Source organism: Aegilops tauschii, chromosome 6 (genome assembly GCF_002575655.3).
Source record: "Aegilops tauschii subsp. strangulata cultivar AL8/78 chromosome 6, Aet v6.0, whole genome shotgun sequence".
NCBI classification, from domain to species: Eukaryota; Viridiplantae; Streptophyta; class Magnoliopsida; order Poales; family Poaceae; genus Aegilops; species Aegilops tauschii.
Window position 1 is genome coordinate 3,030,983 of NC_053040.3, and position 17,842 is coordinate 3,048,824.

Here is a 17,842-nt window from a genome sequence, read left to right on the forward strand (position 1 = left end):
AGACGTGCCATGGACCCTAAGTTGAGCAAGACTAGTGCACGCTCCGTGGGGCCGCCGCCACCTCCACCTGAGTCGGCCGCTCCCACGTTGTCTTGAGATTGGAACCCGTTCTCGATTACCAAGGAGCGGATGGAGGGTTGGTCGTGCAAAGGGTGGCTGATGGATTGTAAATGGTGCCATTGGCTTACCGCAACTCAAAACAATGTTGATGGCCCAAATCCTCTCCCTTGGAACTTGGTGGTATACACGGCTTTTATCTGCGCGACATGCGTCTTCCTCTGAAGACCTTCACCCAGGGTCTTTTGACTTACTACGGGCTGCAGCTCTATCATCTAACTCCGAATGGGGTGCTGCGTCTGGCCTGCTCCATAACTCTCTGTGAGTGTTAACTCGGGCTAGTCCCCCATTTTTGTCTTTGGAGGTATTTCTTTGAGATTGTGACACGTCATTAGGACAGAATGATTTTGGCCTGCGGGGGTGCTGTTGTCCGGCCTCGGCCAAACTCCTGTACTTCAAGCTTATGACACCACCTGAGAAGGAGAATGGGAGCGAGACTGGTCCTACGCACCGGTGGCTGGGTAGCCCCCGCTTTCCTATGCACTTCCGTGGGAATAGGAGGAGTGTCGGTGACTCAAATTTCCATAAGGCCGCCGAGCTGGTGGGGCCCGTTTATCAGCTTCAAGATAGGTGGCAGATACGGAGAATTTGGATGGAGAGAAATATCCAGCCTCTAGGATGGAGAGAGTTCCCCATGTCCGACAACAAGGGCTTACAAAAATGTGGTTCCAAGAAAAATCAATTAGTAGATTGTAAAGTGATGATGTTGCTTTGTTTTGGATAGGTTGTTGCGAACAAAACTGTTCTCATGTTGACAATGTGATATGGCATGCTAAGGTCATGTTCCCAAATGATGTGATCATTTAATCTGCCAGCTTTTGAAGCCTTTTGAATTGTAATGTTAAAGCTGGTACAAAATGAATTGGAGTGCTCAAATATTTTTAACTGTAATGTTAAATGTGGTACAAAATGAATTGCAGTGCTCAGGTAGAGAGGGCCGGCGGTGGACAATAAACAACTTATATATGGGCTCATTTTAAAATTACCCAAGCTTCAGCAACGGGAAGTCTCCATGCACGCTACCTTGGTCGACTAACATGGCCATATGAGCAGGTGCGGGCGCGTTTAGGACTTGTGAAAGTTTTAGGACCTATTTGATACCTTTCGAATAGTTATAGGACTGACGATGTCATTTACTAAGAAACTTAACTATGGTTGCACATGCCATAAGTGGTGCGCTGTGCAAATACTTGAAAAAGAAATTATACCCATAATTACGAAGAAACTGAGAAAATAAATCACACTATGTAATTATGTGCATGTTGTGGCTCTTTGAAAATAAGAGAGGGCAGAGAAAAAAAGAAGAAAAATATATGTTAGTTCAATCAAAAAATTTGCCATTGAAAAACACCCACAATAAAAGGATTTAAAAAGCCCAGGAAAGGGGCCGCCATCCTATTTGCCACCCATAAGCGTCAAACAACTGTGACGTAGCTGAATCGGAGCAATCGACCCACGAGACATGGGCTGGACCACTTTGAGCGAGCAAACGGTTTTGAAACATTCTGGAAGGTTACCTAAACCAGTTTTCCTGGTTTGTTATCTTTTACCCTTTTCCCCCATTTTCCGTCATGTATTTTGTTTTTCATTTTCTTTCCCGTTCATTTTTTTCTCTTATTCCTCCTTTTCTTTTGGGTTTTCCTTTTTTTTTGTTTTATCATAAATTCAAAAATATATATTAAAAAGTTAGAAGTTTAAATTACTATAAGTACGCCAAATTGTTCGAACTTCCAATTCGGTTCACATTTTTTTTTCAGTTTTTGTATATTTTATAAAAAAATAAAATTAAAGAAGAAAATCATGATTTCGTAAAATATGTTCACAATTCCAAAAGAAAATGTTCATAAAATTAGAAAAAATGTTATCGTTATAAAACAAAATCGTCCTTTCCAATAATGTTCTAGTTTTCGAGAATTGTCCAAAGATTCAAATAACGTGTGCGGTTTCAAATTTGTTAGAAGTTTAAAAAATTGTTCCCATTTTCAAACGTTGTTTAAGTCTTACCGAATTGTTCGAAAATTTGAATTTTTGTTCAAGTTCCAAAAGTAGCTCTTGTTTTTCTATATTTGTTCACTATGTCAAAATTTGTTGAGGTTTAAAAAAATTCTTGAATTTCGAATTTGTTCACATTTTCAGAAAATTAGTTTGATTATAAAAAAAATGCATATTTAGATAAGTATCAAAATAAACTAACCAAAAAAACCGGTTTCCAATAGTGAACTAGGCACCACAGTGCCTACCAGTCGCTACAGTCCAAAACGTGTTTGCTTCTTTTGCTACGAGTGATCAGTTAGGATTTTGCTAAAGCTCAGTCAACTGAATAATAATCTTAATGTGAAAGCATATTCAAAGTTCTTTTACCCCCGCTCCAAAAGAATTTTTGATGCAAACCAAAAGGCTCAATGGACCAATCACGATTAAACTCGACGGAACAATTCAATTTCAGTGGGTGGAACGGATCGATTAAGACTTTGCTAAATCTAGCAAAGCCCAAGTAAATTTGGGTTAGAGATTTAGTAAACTCTATGCATAATAACAGAATAATCCTAATATGAAAGCATATTCCAAGTTCTTTTACCCGACTCCAAAAGTATTTTGGATGCGTCACCATGAAATTCAACGGAGCAATTCAATTTCACATACCTCACGAATTACAGTAAACATTTTGAACAATATGCGGCTTCAATTAGTAACTAAGATCGAAATCGAATAATGCATCACGTCACGTTGATGGCGTCACGAAGAGAAGCAGTGTGGGCGGAAGGGAATGGACCGGCGATCAGCCTGCGGTGGTGTTGGTGGCCGCGCATGGGGTGAAGTCGCATGGCAGCTTGGTCCGGCCGGCAGGCCCCCCGCCGCCGGTGTTGGCGCGGTGGAAGCGGGCGCCCTCGATGAGCACGCGCTGGGCGGAGCTGAGGAGCGCGCCGTTGAGGTGGTCGAGGACGCTGGCGGTGGTCGGGTACAGGAACGGCGACCCCGGCGCGTTGTAGTAGGCGTTGAGCAGCGCCGCCGTGGCCTCCCGGAGCAGCGTCCGGTAGGGGTCGCCGCGGCCGTCGAGCGCCTCCCGCAGCGTCATGTCCGGCCCGTACCGCTGCGCCGCCAGCGGGCCGAACGCCATCGCCACCGTCGTGTTGGGCGTCACCACCTTCCAGTGGCACCGGTGCTCCGGCAACGTCCACTGGTCGTACGCGCACGCGGAGCCGGAGCTTGAGCCGGAGCCCGAGCCCTCGGCCGGCGTTTCGCTTGAGGAAGGCGCAGGCGGCGAGGGGAGCGTCTCCGGCTCTGGCTGCTGCGGCACCGTCGGCGGGCGGCGCCAGACGGGAGGCAGGAGCCGCGGCCTGCGGCGCCAGAAGATCGGCACGGGCGAAGACACCGGACCCGGCGCCACCGTCAGGGGCGGCGATGGCGTAGCCGCCGCGGCAGCGGGGTCCTGCGGGGACACGGGGCCAGCGCGGGGGCAGAAGTCCATGGGCTGCTCCGGCTGCGAGAGCAGCGGCAGGACGGTGTAGAGGGCGAGGCCGAGCATGCGGAAGGCGAGCGTGAGCTCGCGCGGCTCGGCGGTGGCGGCGGCGGCGGAGCAGTGGCCGGTGGCGTGGACGACGCGCGCCGTGCAGCGGTTCATGTCCGGCGACCCCTCCATGCGGACGGAGAAGCCGCCGAACCAGTTGGTGTTGCACTCCCGCACCGTGATCGGCGTGTCGCCGCCGCCGCACTGGATGGCCACCCGCGCCCCTGCACCCATCCGATCGCCATGCACGTACACGCATGCATGCGCGTTGCATGTTGGGTTGGTTAGTAGGTGGGCGGCCATGGAGGCGTGCGTGCGTGAGTAGGAGCGGGGTGGGTTACGTACCGTAGAGCGGGTAGTCGAAGAGGCCGCGGGCGCCGTCCTTGCACTGGTCGCAGAACACCATGCCGGCGACCACCGTGCTGCTGGTCGCCGCGTCCGCCGGGGAAACGGCCAGCAGCAGCAGCAGCGCGGCCACCGCCGCCACGCTCCTCGCGGCGCGGTCGAAGGGACCCGCCATGGCGTACCGATCGATGCGCGCTGTGACGTTCGGTGGATGGTGGGGGTTACGGATGTGCCGTGCGCCGGCGGCGATGGATTTATAGCCGGCCAGCTGCTGTCACGTACGCCGGCCCCCGCGTGGGTACGTGCAGCTTTGTGTGATGGATGTGCAGCTAGCTAGAAGCAAATGGGCTTTGCGTGCCCACCGGTTAAAAACCTAGCTTTTAGCTACCAATTATAAATATTTACACTTGGATGAATGGGTCCGTCACTCACTCACTCACTCACTGGAATCTTCGGACACGTACGTAGGACTACGAAGCACACGGAGCAAAAGGTTGTGAGCTCATCGATCGGTCTTCACTGCGATACCATTCCTAATTGTTTGGTCACGCTCTCCTGCTAGTTACTCCCTCAGTATCAGTATATAAGACATTTTTTGACACTAAAGTGTCTTGTATTTTGATATGAAGGGAGTATTTGTAATTTTCTGTTTCGCTCTTTCTGATTTTATATACTCCCTCCGTCTCAAAATAAGTGTCTCAACTTTGTACTAACCATAATACAAAGTTGTACTAAGGTTAAGACACTTATTTTGGGACGGAGGGAGTATATATATGAATTCCTAGCAAAAAGACCATTAGCACAAGAACAAATCTTGGATACATTTCAAACATTTGTAAATTTTAGTATTTCAATCAACCATTTTTTTCCGGTTGCCGCTTTTTCTCGGTTTCGTTATTTTTTGTTTTAATTTTTTTCAGTTTTCTTGGGTTTTCGTAAAAAAAAATAAGTTCATCAAAACCTATTAACATGGAATGTAGTTTCAAAGATCTTGGCATGAGAAATCCAATGGCGAAAATTGTTTGGATTTGCATGCAAGGTTTAACAGATAAACCATTTTGAAAAAAACGAATCTATGAAACAAAAGGAAAAACTCCAAGGCTGTAATAATTGTCGCACATGCAATGCATCACTTGTCAGCACCCCAGAAGATGGGGAGTGACCTTTGCAAGAGGTAACACTTAGCTAGTGATCTAGCTCTTATCTGCAGCACATAGCGTCACGTTTTCTCCCTTATCATGTTTTTTGTTTTCTCCCTTTTCTTTCTTTTCTCTACTTCTGTTTATACTTCCAAATATACGTGATATATCTCTTCCAAAAAAAAACACAATCAGAAAATGCATTAAAAAATTAATCAAGTATTTAAAAGTGTTAAATGTGTATAGATTTTTTTTTTCTCATTTAGCCCACAAATATACAATGTGTCTGAAATTTTTTGATCATGTATTTTAGAAAATTTATTCAAGTATTTGAAAAATGTTAAATAAGCATTTAAAAAATGTTAAATGTGTATATAAAAAATGTTTCTCTTGTATACAAAAAACTATATACACAAAACATCAATGTGTATGAAAATAGTCGATTGTATATTTAAAAATGGTAATCAAGCATTTGAAAAATGTTAATTAAATATTTGAAATAAGGTTAATCAAGCATTTGTAAAAAAAAGTGTATATAAACAATGTTTCTTGTTTATATGAATAATGGATACAAATAATAGGTGTATGAAAAAATGTTGATCCTGTATTTAAAGAAATCTAATCAAGCATTTGAAAAATGTTATTCAACTATTCGGAAAATGTTAATCAAGCATTTTCAAAACAAAGAAAACCGAGAAAGAAACAAAGAAAACCAAAGAAAAGATAAATTTTGAATAACAACAGAAGAAACCAATGCTAAAGGCTGAAAATAGTGCAACCCGACCAAGAAAAATAACCCCGAAGAAAACCAATGCAAAAGAATGAAAACGGTAAAGAAGACTAAGAAAGAAAGAAAGAAAACAGATGAAAATGAGAAAGCAACAAACTAAAAACCAGGAGAAACCCAGAGAAAGAAGAAAGAAAAGAAAAATAACGTAATCCAAGAAAGAATATAGAAGAAACAATGCAGTCAAATATGAGAAAGAAACGAATACACTGATCCAAAACAAAGAAAAACAGAAAAATAACCTAAAAACCCGATGAAGATACAAAGAGACATGTAAGGAAAAACAAAAGGAAATGACAAAGAAACACGATAAAAAGGACAAGTCTAGCGATGTCTGAACGCAACAACATCGACAAGAAAAGAAAAACAGCAGGGCAGCCATGACCGATCGAACATAGCAAGCTAGAGAGCTAAAACATGAAAAAGGACCACCCATAATCACGGATGCTTAGGAGCTACTTCCGTGTCGCTATAAGCGAGATATAGCTCTCGTGGCCTGAAGCTAGTGACTTTTGCATGGACTAATTATTAAATCTCAGTTTTTTTTTTCGAATACGCAAAGCTTGCGTATCATTTCATTGATAGAAGAAGTTAGAATAAGCACAAGCCAAGATACAACACATGGCACGGATGCAAGAGGCGTGAACTGTTGAGGAACATAGTAATTCAAAAAAATTCCTACAATCACGCAAGATCTATCTAGGAGAAGTATAGCAACGAGACGGGAAAGTGTGTCCACGTACCCTCGTAGACCGAAAGCGGAAGCATTTAGTAACACGGTTAATGTAGTCGAACATCTTCACGATCCAACCGATCCATGTACCGAACGTACGGCACCTCCGTGTTCAGCACACATTCAACACGATGACGTCCCTCGAGCTCTTGATCCAGTTGAGGATGAGGGAGTGTTCCGTCAGCACGACGACGTGGCTACGGTGATGATGAAGTTACCGGTGCAGGGCTTCTCCTAAGCACTACGACGATATGACCGCCATGGAGGGGGCACCGCACACGGTTAAGAGATTGTCTGTTGTGCTTTGGGGTGCCCACCGGAGGGAAAGGAAGGATGAGAGAAGGAGAAGGAAGGAGGGGGCCGTGCCCCCACCCCTTGTCCAATTCGGTTTGGGCAGGGGGGAGGCGTGCGCCATCTCGTGGCCCTTCTTCCCTCTCTCCACTAAAGCCCACTAAGGCACATTAACTTCCCTGGGGGTTCTGGTAACCCCTCGGTACTCCGAAAAAAAATACCTGGATCACTCGGAACCATTCCGATGTCCGAATATAACCTTCCAATATATGAATCTTTACCTCTCGACCATTTCGAGACTCCTCGTCATGTCCGTGATCTCATCCGGGACTCCAAACAATCTTCGGTCATCAAATCACATAACTCATAATACAAATCGTCATCGAACGTTAAGCATGCGGACCCTACGGGTTCGAGGACTATGTAGACATGACCGAGCCACATCTCCGGTCAATAACCAATAGCGGAACCTGGATGCTCATACTGGCTCCTACATATTCTACGAAGATCTTTATCGGTCAAACCGCATAACAACATACGTCAATCCCTTTGTCATCGGTATGTTACTTGCCCGAGATACGATCGTCTGTATCCTCATACCTAGTTCAATCTCGTTACCGGCAAGTCTCTTTACTCGTTCCATAATGCATCATCCCGTAACTAACTCATTAGTCACATTGCTTGCAAGGCTCATAGTGATGTGCATTACCGAGAGGGCCCAGAGATACCTCTCCGATACACAGAGTGACAAATCCTAATCTCGATCTATGCCAACTCAACAAACACCATCGGAGACACCTGTAAAGCATCTTTATAATCACCCAGTTACGTTGTGACGTTTGATAGCACACAAGGTGTTCCTCCGGTATTCGGGAGTTGCATAACCTCATAGTCAGAGGAACTTGTATAAGTCATGAAGAAAGCAATAGCAATAAAACTAAACGATCATTTATGCTAAGCTAACGGATGAGTCTTGTCCATCACATCATTCTCTAATGATGTGATCCCATTCATCAAATGACAACGCATGTCTATGGTCAGGAAACTTAACCATCTTTGATTAACGAGCTAGTCAAGTAGAGGCATACTAGGGACACTCAGTTTTGTCTATGTATTCACACATGTAAATCCGCTGTGCTACGAGTCGGTAACGAAAAAGATAAAACCATGTATGGTGGAATCTCACAAAGTTCTGGCAATCCGCGATCCTTTCATGCTGCTCCTGAGTATGTTGATTGACAGATCAACGAAGTGCTAACAGTTCTTTGGGTACCACCATAGTTAAAGAAAGATGGATGTTTCGCAGACGAATGGGCAATGCAGATATGATCTGCACGAGGGTCATGCGTATGACGAAGTTTAGTATGGGGTTAGAGATTTTATTATCTCGTGCTTCATACAACCCGCAAAGTTAATCCAGCGACTTGAATTATCATACTTGACGATGGACGTTGGTAGCTTCGGTTTGTTTTGAAACCTTAGAAGCCACGAAAAACAAGTTTTTGCATGAACCGATTAGAGGCGTCTAACTTGGTTTTGCAGGAGGGTTTTGCATGTGCATGTGATGTGGTATAGCAGTGCTCATAATAATTTGATTATGTATGAAATGACTATATGATGTAAAATTGATTAACATGACCTGCAAGTCATGATTTGGCATGATGGCTGGAGCCATATGATTGCACTTTAATGACCTGCGTGTCAACATTAAGTAATGCATTAATTTTATGCGCTATGGAGATAGCAATATTATCGGGTGCATCGACAAGGTGGTGGCAATCTTCGCCAAGGTGAACACCGACGCGAATGCCGAAGACGAAGAAATGAAAGACTTCTCCGTCAGAAAGGGCTATACCATACCATGCTATTATGAATTGCATGATATGTTTATCCCTTATGATGCACCCTTCTTGATTGCGCGTAGTCGCTTTTTATTAGGGTGATCTCTCACTTAAAATATCAAAGTAATTAGTGTTCACCCAAGTGTAGCACCGTCTGAAATTTGTATCTTTTCGGGGTGCGCCATGTACACTTGAGCACGAACGAATCGAGAGGAATGAGGCGGGTGAGGTCAGACCTCGTAGCAAGATCACTTGGTTGTCTTTGACGTTCAGGCAGGAGAGTCCTGAGCTCGGAACACGCCCATCGAAAGATGAACAAGAATCACATAGAGATGTGATCGGCAAGTTGGCCTACAGATTGAAATTCATGTCATCAGTGATGAACCCGTCAATGGCATTGAATAGAAATATGGATCTTGAATCACTCTAAATCAATTATGAGAGATATTGATTAGAGTGGGAGCGCACTATTGAATTAACATGTTTAATTCTCAGTGCAATTAATTATGAACACCGTCTAAGTGTTTCTTGCAAAATAGTTGTAGAATAATGGCTCGCGTTTCCACCTTTCCTGTTAAAATTGAATAAGCTGTTAAATATCTGGTTAAAACTTTATGGTTGGTAACGTAATGTGAGGATTGTCCTCAAGAGTGCCGAGAAGGACTTTGTCCTATCGCATGCTTTCGGTATCCTCCCGCAAATTCTATGGATGATGTGACTCTCGTCCTTCGATCCAAAAGCTAGAATTCTGTTACGCTCAAGTGCAAAATGTTTGCTTCCATGAGACCCAAACTTCGAAAGTTTGGGATAGTTATGTGATATTCATGGAACTGAAAATCGTTTTCAGATACAAATACAAAGCAATGTTTGTTTGAAAAGGATTAGTAAAGTGTTTACTGGGCATTTGACTGCTAGGAGAGGGATCCAGAAGAACGCCTGTCATGTGCTGATGGTGAATAAAACCACCACTTAAAGAGAAAGGGATTATCCAAAAGGGTGTTAGTGAGACTTTAACCCCTAGGGTGTCCAGGGCTAAAAGCTACTCTTAAGTTGGGTGCTTCGTCTGAGAGTAGGAGAAATACTAAAAGTTAAACTATTAGAAGTATAAAGGCAGAAAGAAAGATGACTGGAATTCCCATCTCATGTATGAATGTCATACAAGTTTTTGATGTATAGAAGGCTGGTCAAAGATATAGTTCTTGGGAATTATGGTTAAACATGTTAATCACTAATTCTTGGGTATTGTGAGTTAATCACAAAGATACCGGCTTGATTGCATTCTGTTGCGAATCAATGTAAGAGCTACTATGGTCTAAAAAGACTAGCCAAGAATGAGGTTTTAATACGTGCTGGGAACATAGTAAAAGTTACTATACCTTCCATCGGTGCATTACCTATGTATTCTCATTCATAATTCATTTTAGAGTTTCTCACACGCTAGCCCTTTGCATAAGGTATCTTGCAAGAAGGTTGTTCATAAGAGAACTTTTGATGTTCAGTATTATGAATAAACATAAGGGCCATACTTTCATTATGAATGAGATGTATGTTATGAATAATGATATTAATATATTACCACTGTGTTTACTTTCATAATTCATTTTAGAGTTTCATACACTCTAGCCCATTGCACAACGTTTATTGCAAAAGAGTTGTTCATAAAAGAACAATTGTTGTTCCGTATTCTGAATAACATGAAGGGCCATGCTTCCATCCAAGATGGGATGTATGTTATGAATATTGATGGTAAAATGATACATCCATAACACTGACGCTAAATGTCGCAAGACTATGAGAATACCACACATATGTGGCACTACATTTGGTCACATTGGAGAAACCTGCACGGAAAAATTCCATTATGATGGATTTTGAAGTTGTTTGATTTTGAATCATCTGACACTTGCAACTTTCCTCCGAAAAGTGAAGTGACTGAAATACCGTTCACAGGCCATAAGGAACGAGCAACAAACTTATTGGTGATCATACATTTTGATGTGTATAGTTCAATAAATGTTGTTGCAAGTAGTGGATTAATCTATCTTCAGAAATGAATCAAGTAGATATATGGATATTTGCTTGATAAGATGTAAGTCTGGATCTTTTGAAATCATTCGTAAGGTTTTCAAAAATGAAGTAGAAGTTGTTGTAACAAGGAAATTATGTTTCTACAATTTGATTGCAGAAAGGAATATCTGAGTTACAAGTTTAGCGAATGTCTGATGAGTTGTGAAAAGAGTTTCATAACTTACACCTCCCGGAACACCACTATGAGTGGAATGTTTGTGAAGATGTAATCAAACCATTTATGACATGGTAAGATCAAAGATGACATAAATAAATTTTCCATTATCACTTTTAAAGAGTAATGCTTTAGAGACTGCGGCTTTTACACTGAAAAAAGCTCCATCAGGTCTGTTGAAATGACGGCATGGTATGGTACGCCCAACCATGTTATATCCTTTCTTAACATTTGGAATATGGGGCTTGTGTAAAAGGTTACAAACCTATTCCAAATCAGACAAGTGCTACTTTGTAAGTTATCCCAAGTCATTGGGTATTCCCCGACCACTATACCGAGGCAAAGGATTTTTGCCACAAAACGGTATGCTTTTAAAGAGAATAGTTCTTGCAAAAGGGTAAGTGGGAGGACAGTGCAAATCGACGAGATAACAAGTATCTTCGTCATTAGGTCAAAGGAAAGGAACCTTGGAAGTGATTCCAGAGTTTCCTACTGCGACTGATACGGATGCCTCTATATGAGATGTATGGACTTCGGTCGAACTTGCAGCTGAACAACGTAGGCAAAGCTCGTGCAAACCTCTCAGGTGCGCAAACGAGATATTGTTGTTAGACAACAGTATACCTATGATACACAAGGAAGCGTTGATGGGCCCTGACTCCGGAATTGGCTAAATGCCAATATAGCCCGAGATAGTTTCCATAAATGATTCAAGATTTAAATCGTGATAAACCCTCCGAAAGACTTGGAGTCTAACGGATTGTAATGGGACTAAAAACTAATACGGATAAAAATGTTTTATCCACTAAGCTCGACTTGTTGCAAGAACAAGTTCAAGGAGTTGTCTACAATGAGATTGTCTCACCGTAGCAATACTTAAATTTGGTTCGGGTTAAACTAGCAATTAATACATATTTCAAACATGAGATATGAAACATGGATGACAAAAGAATTTCCGTGAAATGGAAATACAACCTAGGACTTGTATGTGATACAATCCAAAGTATTTTGTCAGTCCAGAGTATGCTAGTAAGTATGCAAACTTCAGAGTTCCAGCAATGGACAAAAGAGAGGAAAATGGAGTTGGAATCTTCGTTTTTGATGGAATGGTCAAAGGGGTTTGACTTCATCAATGGGTAACGAAGATGCTTGTGGTTTCAAGAAAGTAAGTGGGAGCATAATAATATTTCTGAAAACCTTGTGTGCTTGACACATTGTTAATTGGAAATAAATTTCTTGACACGAATTAGGACTTCATTTGAAAATAGTTTTTCGATGAAGTGCTTGAGCTAAATAGCCTTGATATTAGGCATAATGACCTATGAAGATAGATTTACCTAATAGGGCTGAGCAAAAATACATATTGACAAGATGCTAAAACCGTTTAGCACTAAGAACGACAAGGAGTGATTCTTGCCGAAGTCACATGGATGGAGTTTTTGCAAGAATCGGTGTCCCAAAACACTGATGAGCAAAATACATGATGGAGATTCCACACACTCCTGGTTTTGGATTAATCATGTATTCCATGGTATGTAAAACAACCAGATATGTCCAATACTCCCAAGCTGTTGCGAGTATAGATACCAAAGTGATCAAAAGTACTGATCATGGGACAACAGTGAAAAGAGGATCATTGAGTACTAAAGTAGCACTGATGACATGTTTTCTCGCAAGTGGAGATCATGAAGAGTTCGTTGTAAAAGGTTACATCGATACAATCTTCATCATTTCTCCATGCGATTTTCAATTTAAATTGAGGGCTTTGTGTAACACACAATATGGTGGTGCAGTTAGTTGGAAATTGTTCCAAACAAGTTACGGTGGCGAATTCTATAACAGAGGCGAAGTATGTTGCCGCTTTAGAAGCAACAAAGACAAAGATGTTGAATCATATAGTTCATTCATGAACTTAGTATGGTTCCAAGAAGGCTTTGATCAATGGGACACTATTGCAGATAGTTGCTCCATAACTCAGTCTGAGGAATCAGGTTTCGACCAATGATTCACATTTATACAAATTCAAGTCCACACAAAATATGAATTTTGTGAAAGCGTGAAAACGCGAGGATATGCAGAGATACACACGGAGCTGAAATTGTCAGATCCGATGGACATCAGGCTATACCACATGCGAAGCATTTTTTACACCGGTGTGCCATAGGTGTAAAGTGCATTAGCATTAACTAGATTATTGACTCTAGTGCAAGTGGAGTCTGTAGGAGATATGCCCTAGAGACAATAATAAATGATATTATTTATCTCGAAGTTCATGATTATGTTTACTAGTCGTCAGCCCGTGCATTCGCACGGGCTAGCTTAAATGAGTGCTAATTAGAATTTTATGTCCTCGTCTTTTTAAAATTCATCAGCTGGCCTACTCAGGCCACGGTTCTTCATTATTTTATACTTACTTAGATATACCATGCTCACAATGCTACACAAATATAATTGGCTGGTAATAATGAAAATTCTACAAACAAATTAGCATTGAAAAATTGAACATAAAAATGCCATATTTATTGAATATGAGACCACATTGTTGGAAGAAATTCTTAAATCTAAATCACCAACACAATGCAATTTACCTTTCTAGAATATTTTCAATTATCAAATATTTTTTGCTTATCCAACACTATGCCAGTTGTTTCCGCACATCTCTTCTCTCTTGTTAGTATATATCCATCAGTATTTGTATATGCAGCCGAATAAAAAAGATGACAGTAATTTTAAGGAAGTCCTAATACCTTTTTTAGATTTCCACCGTTCCAAGGATATCCAAACCCATCATTACCACCAAACTTAATATTTCATGTTATAATAGATAAATATACATAGTAGATTTTCCCGTCGTTGACAATTAGTGTTCATGTAACAAACTGTGTGATAAATCTTCACCGGCCAGTTTGTTAGTCTAATCTTCTCCGGCCATATATCTTGGCTTCATATGGTCACATTAAAAGTTGTTTGCAACTATAAGTTATGGCCACCAGTTGTGTTTTAGGACACCCAATTCACAACCTAATATCTCAAATCTTGTATATTCCATGACCTGCATAGGTAGCTAATACAACGATGCCTTATTATAACTGAATCTATGTTAATATATTACTGAAGTTGAAAATCATGTTGAAAATTACCATCATGCTTGTCTGAAACTTTGGTCCTGAGAAAGATTATTATGCTTTCACTTGCCAATAATGAAAGTAGTTGCCAATAAAAATCTAAATATTCGCAAACATGTCTGCCTACTGCCTTGATTTTTGGATTAATGGCCTAAACTTGTCCAGTTTTTGTTTCTTTTTCCTTCTGTTTCATTGGTATCTTCTATCAAGCTGGTTTAATAAACGCTAGGACAAATATTTGTCAAGATATAACGATCCCGCAATCGAACCTATTGTAGGAAATTGGATAGGCTCCATCTGGGCTCTGAACCATGCATGACTCGATGGATACCATGAGTACAATAGAAGTGCAGACCGGGATGGTTGAAACAACTGCTGGACTCTGAACGATGACTCGATGCATTCCATGAATACAATGGAGGTGCATACCGGGATGGTCGAAACAACCACTTGTACGTCATCTCATATACCTTTGTCTCCACACACGCCAAGGTAAAAGAAGGTCAGGTTAAGATCATGGTGGAAAACCAATTGTATAGGTTAACAACCGTAGAAGAAAACTACATAAGAATTATAGCAGGTTCAAATCATCGACATGAGAAGAATGAACCTGAGAAGAAGAAATAAGCTCCTGTAGATCAAATACCTGAAAATAAGACGAAGTGCTGAAGGAGAGCATATCATGTGCTTATACGACTTTTGATATTCAGTTTTTTCTCCTTTGTTAGATTTTTTATTATGCATATGTGTTGCCAGAAATCCTCTCCTACACGACTCAGTTCAGTATCATCATCACCACGCGCATTTAACATGGATTCCAATTCCATGTGGTGGAAGATAAATGCCAAAATGGAACATGTATAGATCAGTAGCAATATATGATTGCACTAATGGACACTAACCGGTGGGTCCTAGCCTGCTGTTTACGTTTCACGGATGTACACATATATGCATGCATCAATGACGAGCATGGTGTTTATGCTATGGACTGGATGTGAGCCCATTATCTGCAATTGAAGCTGCTTATTGGCCGCTACACATCGCATCAACCACCACAGCAGATAAAAAAACCCTGCCACAACAAATAGAGCCTGAAGGCATGAGATATTGAGATAAGACAATAGACGGGGGATAATTACTACTACCGTGGTGGAGAACAAAGTTTATACATCTAAAGGGAAGATAGTGATAATGCATGTAATATATAAATTGTATAATACTTTTACAAAGATACCTGCTGTATATACTATATACTTATATAGTGTACCCTCCCTGTAGCACCCGGCAAATACTTTGGTTCATGCTTATATATATGCCTGCAGATGAGCCGCTATTGACAGTCAAAATTGCTATCATTTGTGTATAAGAGATGATTGTATACCTGAACATGTAGGTATGAAGCTCCTGATTTCCCAGGTCCATTGAACTGGACGGAAGTAGGCAGCTTGCCGAATAATTCGGACGGCAGTGCTGCCTTGAACAGTCCCATATTGTTTGATGTCTCCATGCCATATGGCGTGTGCTAGGCCTCCGATGCTTGTTATATAGTGTATTTACTATTTCTGTTAAAAACAAAGAAACAGAATACTGCACTAATTAGTTTTAAGAAAACTCAGAAATAAGATAATAACAACATAAGAAGTGAAACATCTCTCGCCATCTTGAGCACTCTCAATATTCAAAGTAGTTTCTTCCTTCAATGACATAATAGCATAGGCTACGTGCAGTTGTTTTTGGAACTGAATCATGGGGCTGCTCCTGTCCATCGATCCCTGATGTGCAGAACCAAAAAAGTATAGACTTCGGTCTGCTAATCTGCAAGTTTGCTTCCGTAAGTCCCATAACATGCTCTGCTCTCAACCAATGATGCATAATCCTCTCATGGAGACATTCTGCTTCTGTAAAGGAGCGACATACATGTTATACTCGCATAATACCAGCCTTATCAAAGGCTTCGTCTATGTCACAATGGCCTGTCTGACACGTCCGTGTGTGTTTGATTGGTCGGTATCGTGGATGTAATTCTGGGCTGGGCTCCCAGCCTCAGTTTGATCTTCCATCGCTACAACATCGCCGGAGACATACAAACCCAGCGATGAGGAGAGGCCATGGGTACGCAGAGGTCACCACCGCCCTCCTTGAGCTGAAGAAACACCGACCAATTGAAGGCTTAGGGAACGGGATGGCAAAACTCGTCGCCTATAGGACTCAAGAGGAGGCGGCCAGGGAGATGGGCTTCGCATAATCTATGGAGGAAATCGTGACTTGGAGAGAAGGATAGAAGGAGAGGACGTTACAATTACATCTGCCAGGGAATCGTGAGATATATATTTTTAGGGAATCGTGATCCGTGACCCTATATACGTGAAGGAGCAGGACCCCTCAAAAACAATTTACGTGAAGGAGGAGGAGAGGATCGCTAGAGAAGGAGAGGATTCTTTGGATTATCTATATACGTGATCCCCTACTTGATCCAATGGTTATAGATAGATCATTTTTTGAGGTAAATGGTTATAGATGAATCTATAGATGGCTGCAACTTTTACAACCGAGACATGAGACACGATACAGCTATATAGGCTAATCTACACCGTAATAACTCGGTCCCACTAGATAACGGCTCTTAATTTCTGATTAACGTGGGAATTTTTAGAGAGTCACTAATTAGTATAAGTAAGTATATAGAAGTATAGATATAGATATAGATAGATATAGATGTTCCATGCTATAACTGCTGTGGTTCCCGAGCCTGTATATCCATAAAGGCTCTGGGGAAAACCCATGTGCACGTGTGGAATAATAAACGATAAAATGTATTCCTAGTCATGCCTCTAAGACTAGCTCAAGTATTGCATGATGATTATGTTTTCCCAATCATGGGTATGTCTATGCCAACAATTTTGAGGGCACAATGTTAGAAGAACATTTGTGTTGAATCGACTCAAATTGATGTTATGCTATGAGGTACATTCGTCACAAGTTTAATGATACATAAGACAAAGATGGTTAACGTTTGCATGATTCCTTAGACCATGAGACTATCGAGTTTCTTCATGCTTGCTTCATGAACTTTGGGGTTTGTTAAACGTCATCCGTAAATGGGTGGCTATTACGGCGGCTTACGGATTCATGGAAAAGTATGTCAAGTAACATGATAGCTCAAGATTGGGATTTGCTCCTCCGACGATGGAGAGATATTCTCGGGCCCTCTCGGTGTTATGGTATCCATAATCGTCTGGCCAGACACCTTGTGATTTGATCACTGGGATGCCGGAACACGGAAACGAGAAAAGAAACCGGTAACGAGGTAACTTGCATGGTGGACAAATTGTTCGTCCACGGGATGCAATAAATCTCACCTCGGGTGTTTGTGACATATCGCGAAGCAACAGGAATAGCTCACTACAACTGGAGGTTCACTCGAATATTCATTTGTGTGGGTATAGGGGTCAATATGGGTGTCCACAGCTCCGATGTTTATCATTGATCGAAAGGGGTTCCGGGTCATGTCTATACTTCACCGAACCTATAGGGACACACGCTTAAGGGTCATCTATCTGCTGAATACTAGACAGGGAGTCTGAGAGAAAATCACCGAAAAAGTTTCGGTCACCGAAAAGTTTCGGACAGTAGAAAAGTTCCGCGGAGAGAGTTCATCGGATGAGTTTCGGTGAAACCGAAAGTTGTTTCGGGATATACTATTAAGTCAAATTG

The 17,842-nt window shown here is 41.7% G+C and overlaps 1 protein-coding gene across 1 annotated transcript; it reads right to left on the minus strand.

Annotated features, from left to right (window-relative positions):
- Positions 1-2,896: 2,896 nt before the first annotated feature.
- Positions 2,897-4,145, minus strand: LOC109739754 (uncharacterized). Its single transcript, XM_020298810.2, has 2 exons — positions 3,971-4,145; positions 2,897-3,849 (listed from the first exon to the last, which is right to left on the minus strand). Exons 1-2 carry the CDS (start codon positions 4,143-4,145, stop codon positions 2,897-2,899), a joined length of 1,128 nt encoding a protein of 375 aa, XP_020154399.1.
- Between the last annotated feature and the right edge of the window lie 13,697 nt (positions 4,146-17,842).

Excerpts from the sequence above, each read along its gene's own strand:
- LOC109739754 (XM_020298810.2), bottom strand. The coding sequence starts at position 4,145 with ATGGCGGGTCCCTTCGACCGCGCCGCGAGGAGCGTGGCGGCGGTGGCC. Across the intron at positions 3,850-3,970 it reads CTTCGACTACCCGCTCTACG|GGGCGCGGGTGGCCATCCAG; the intron begins GTACGTAACCCA and ends GGATGGGTGCAG.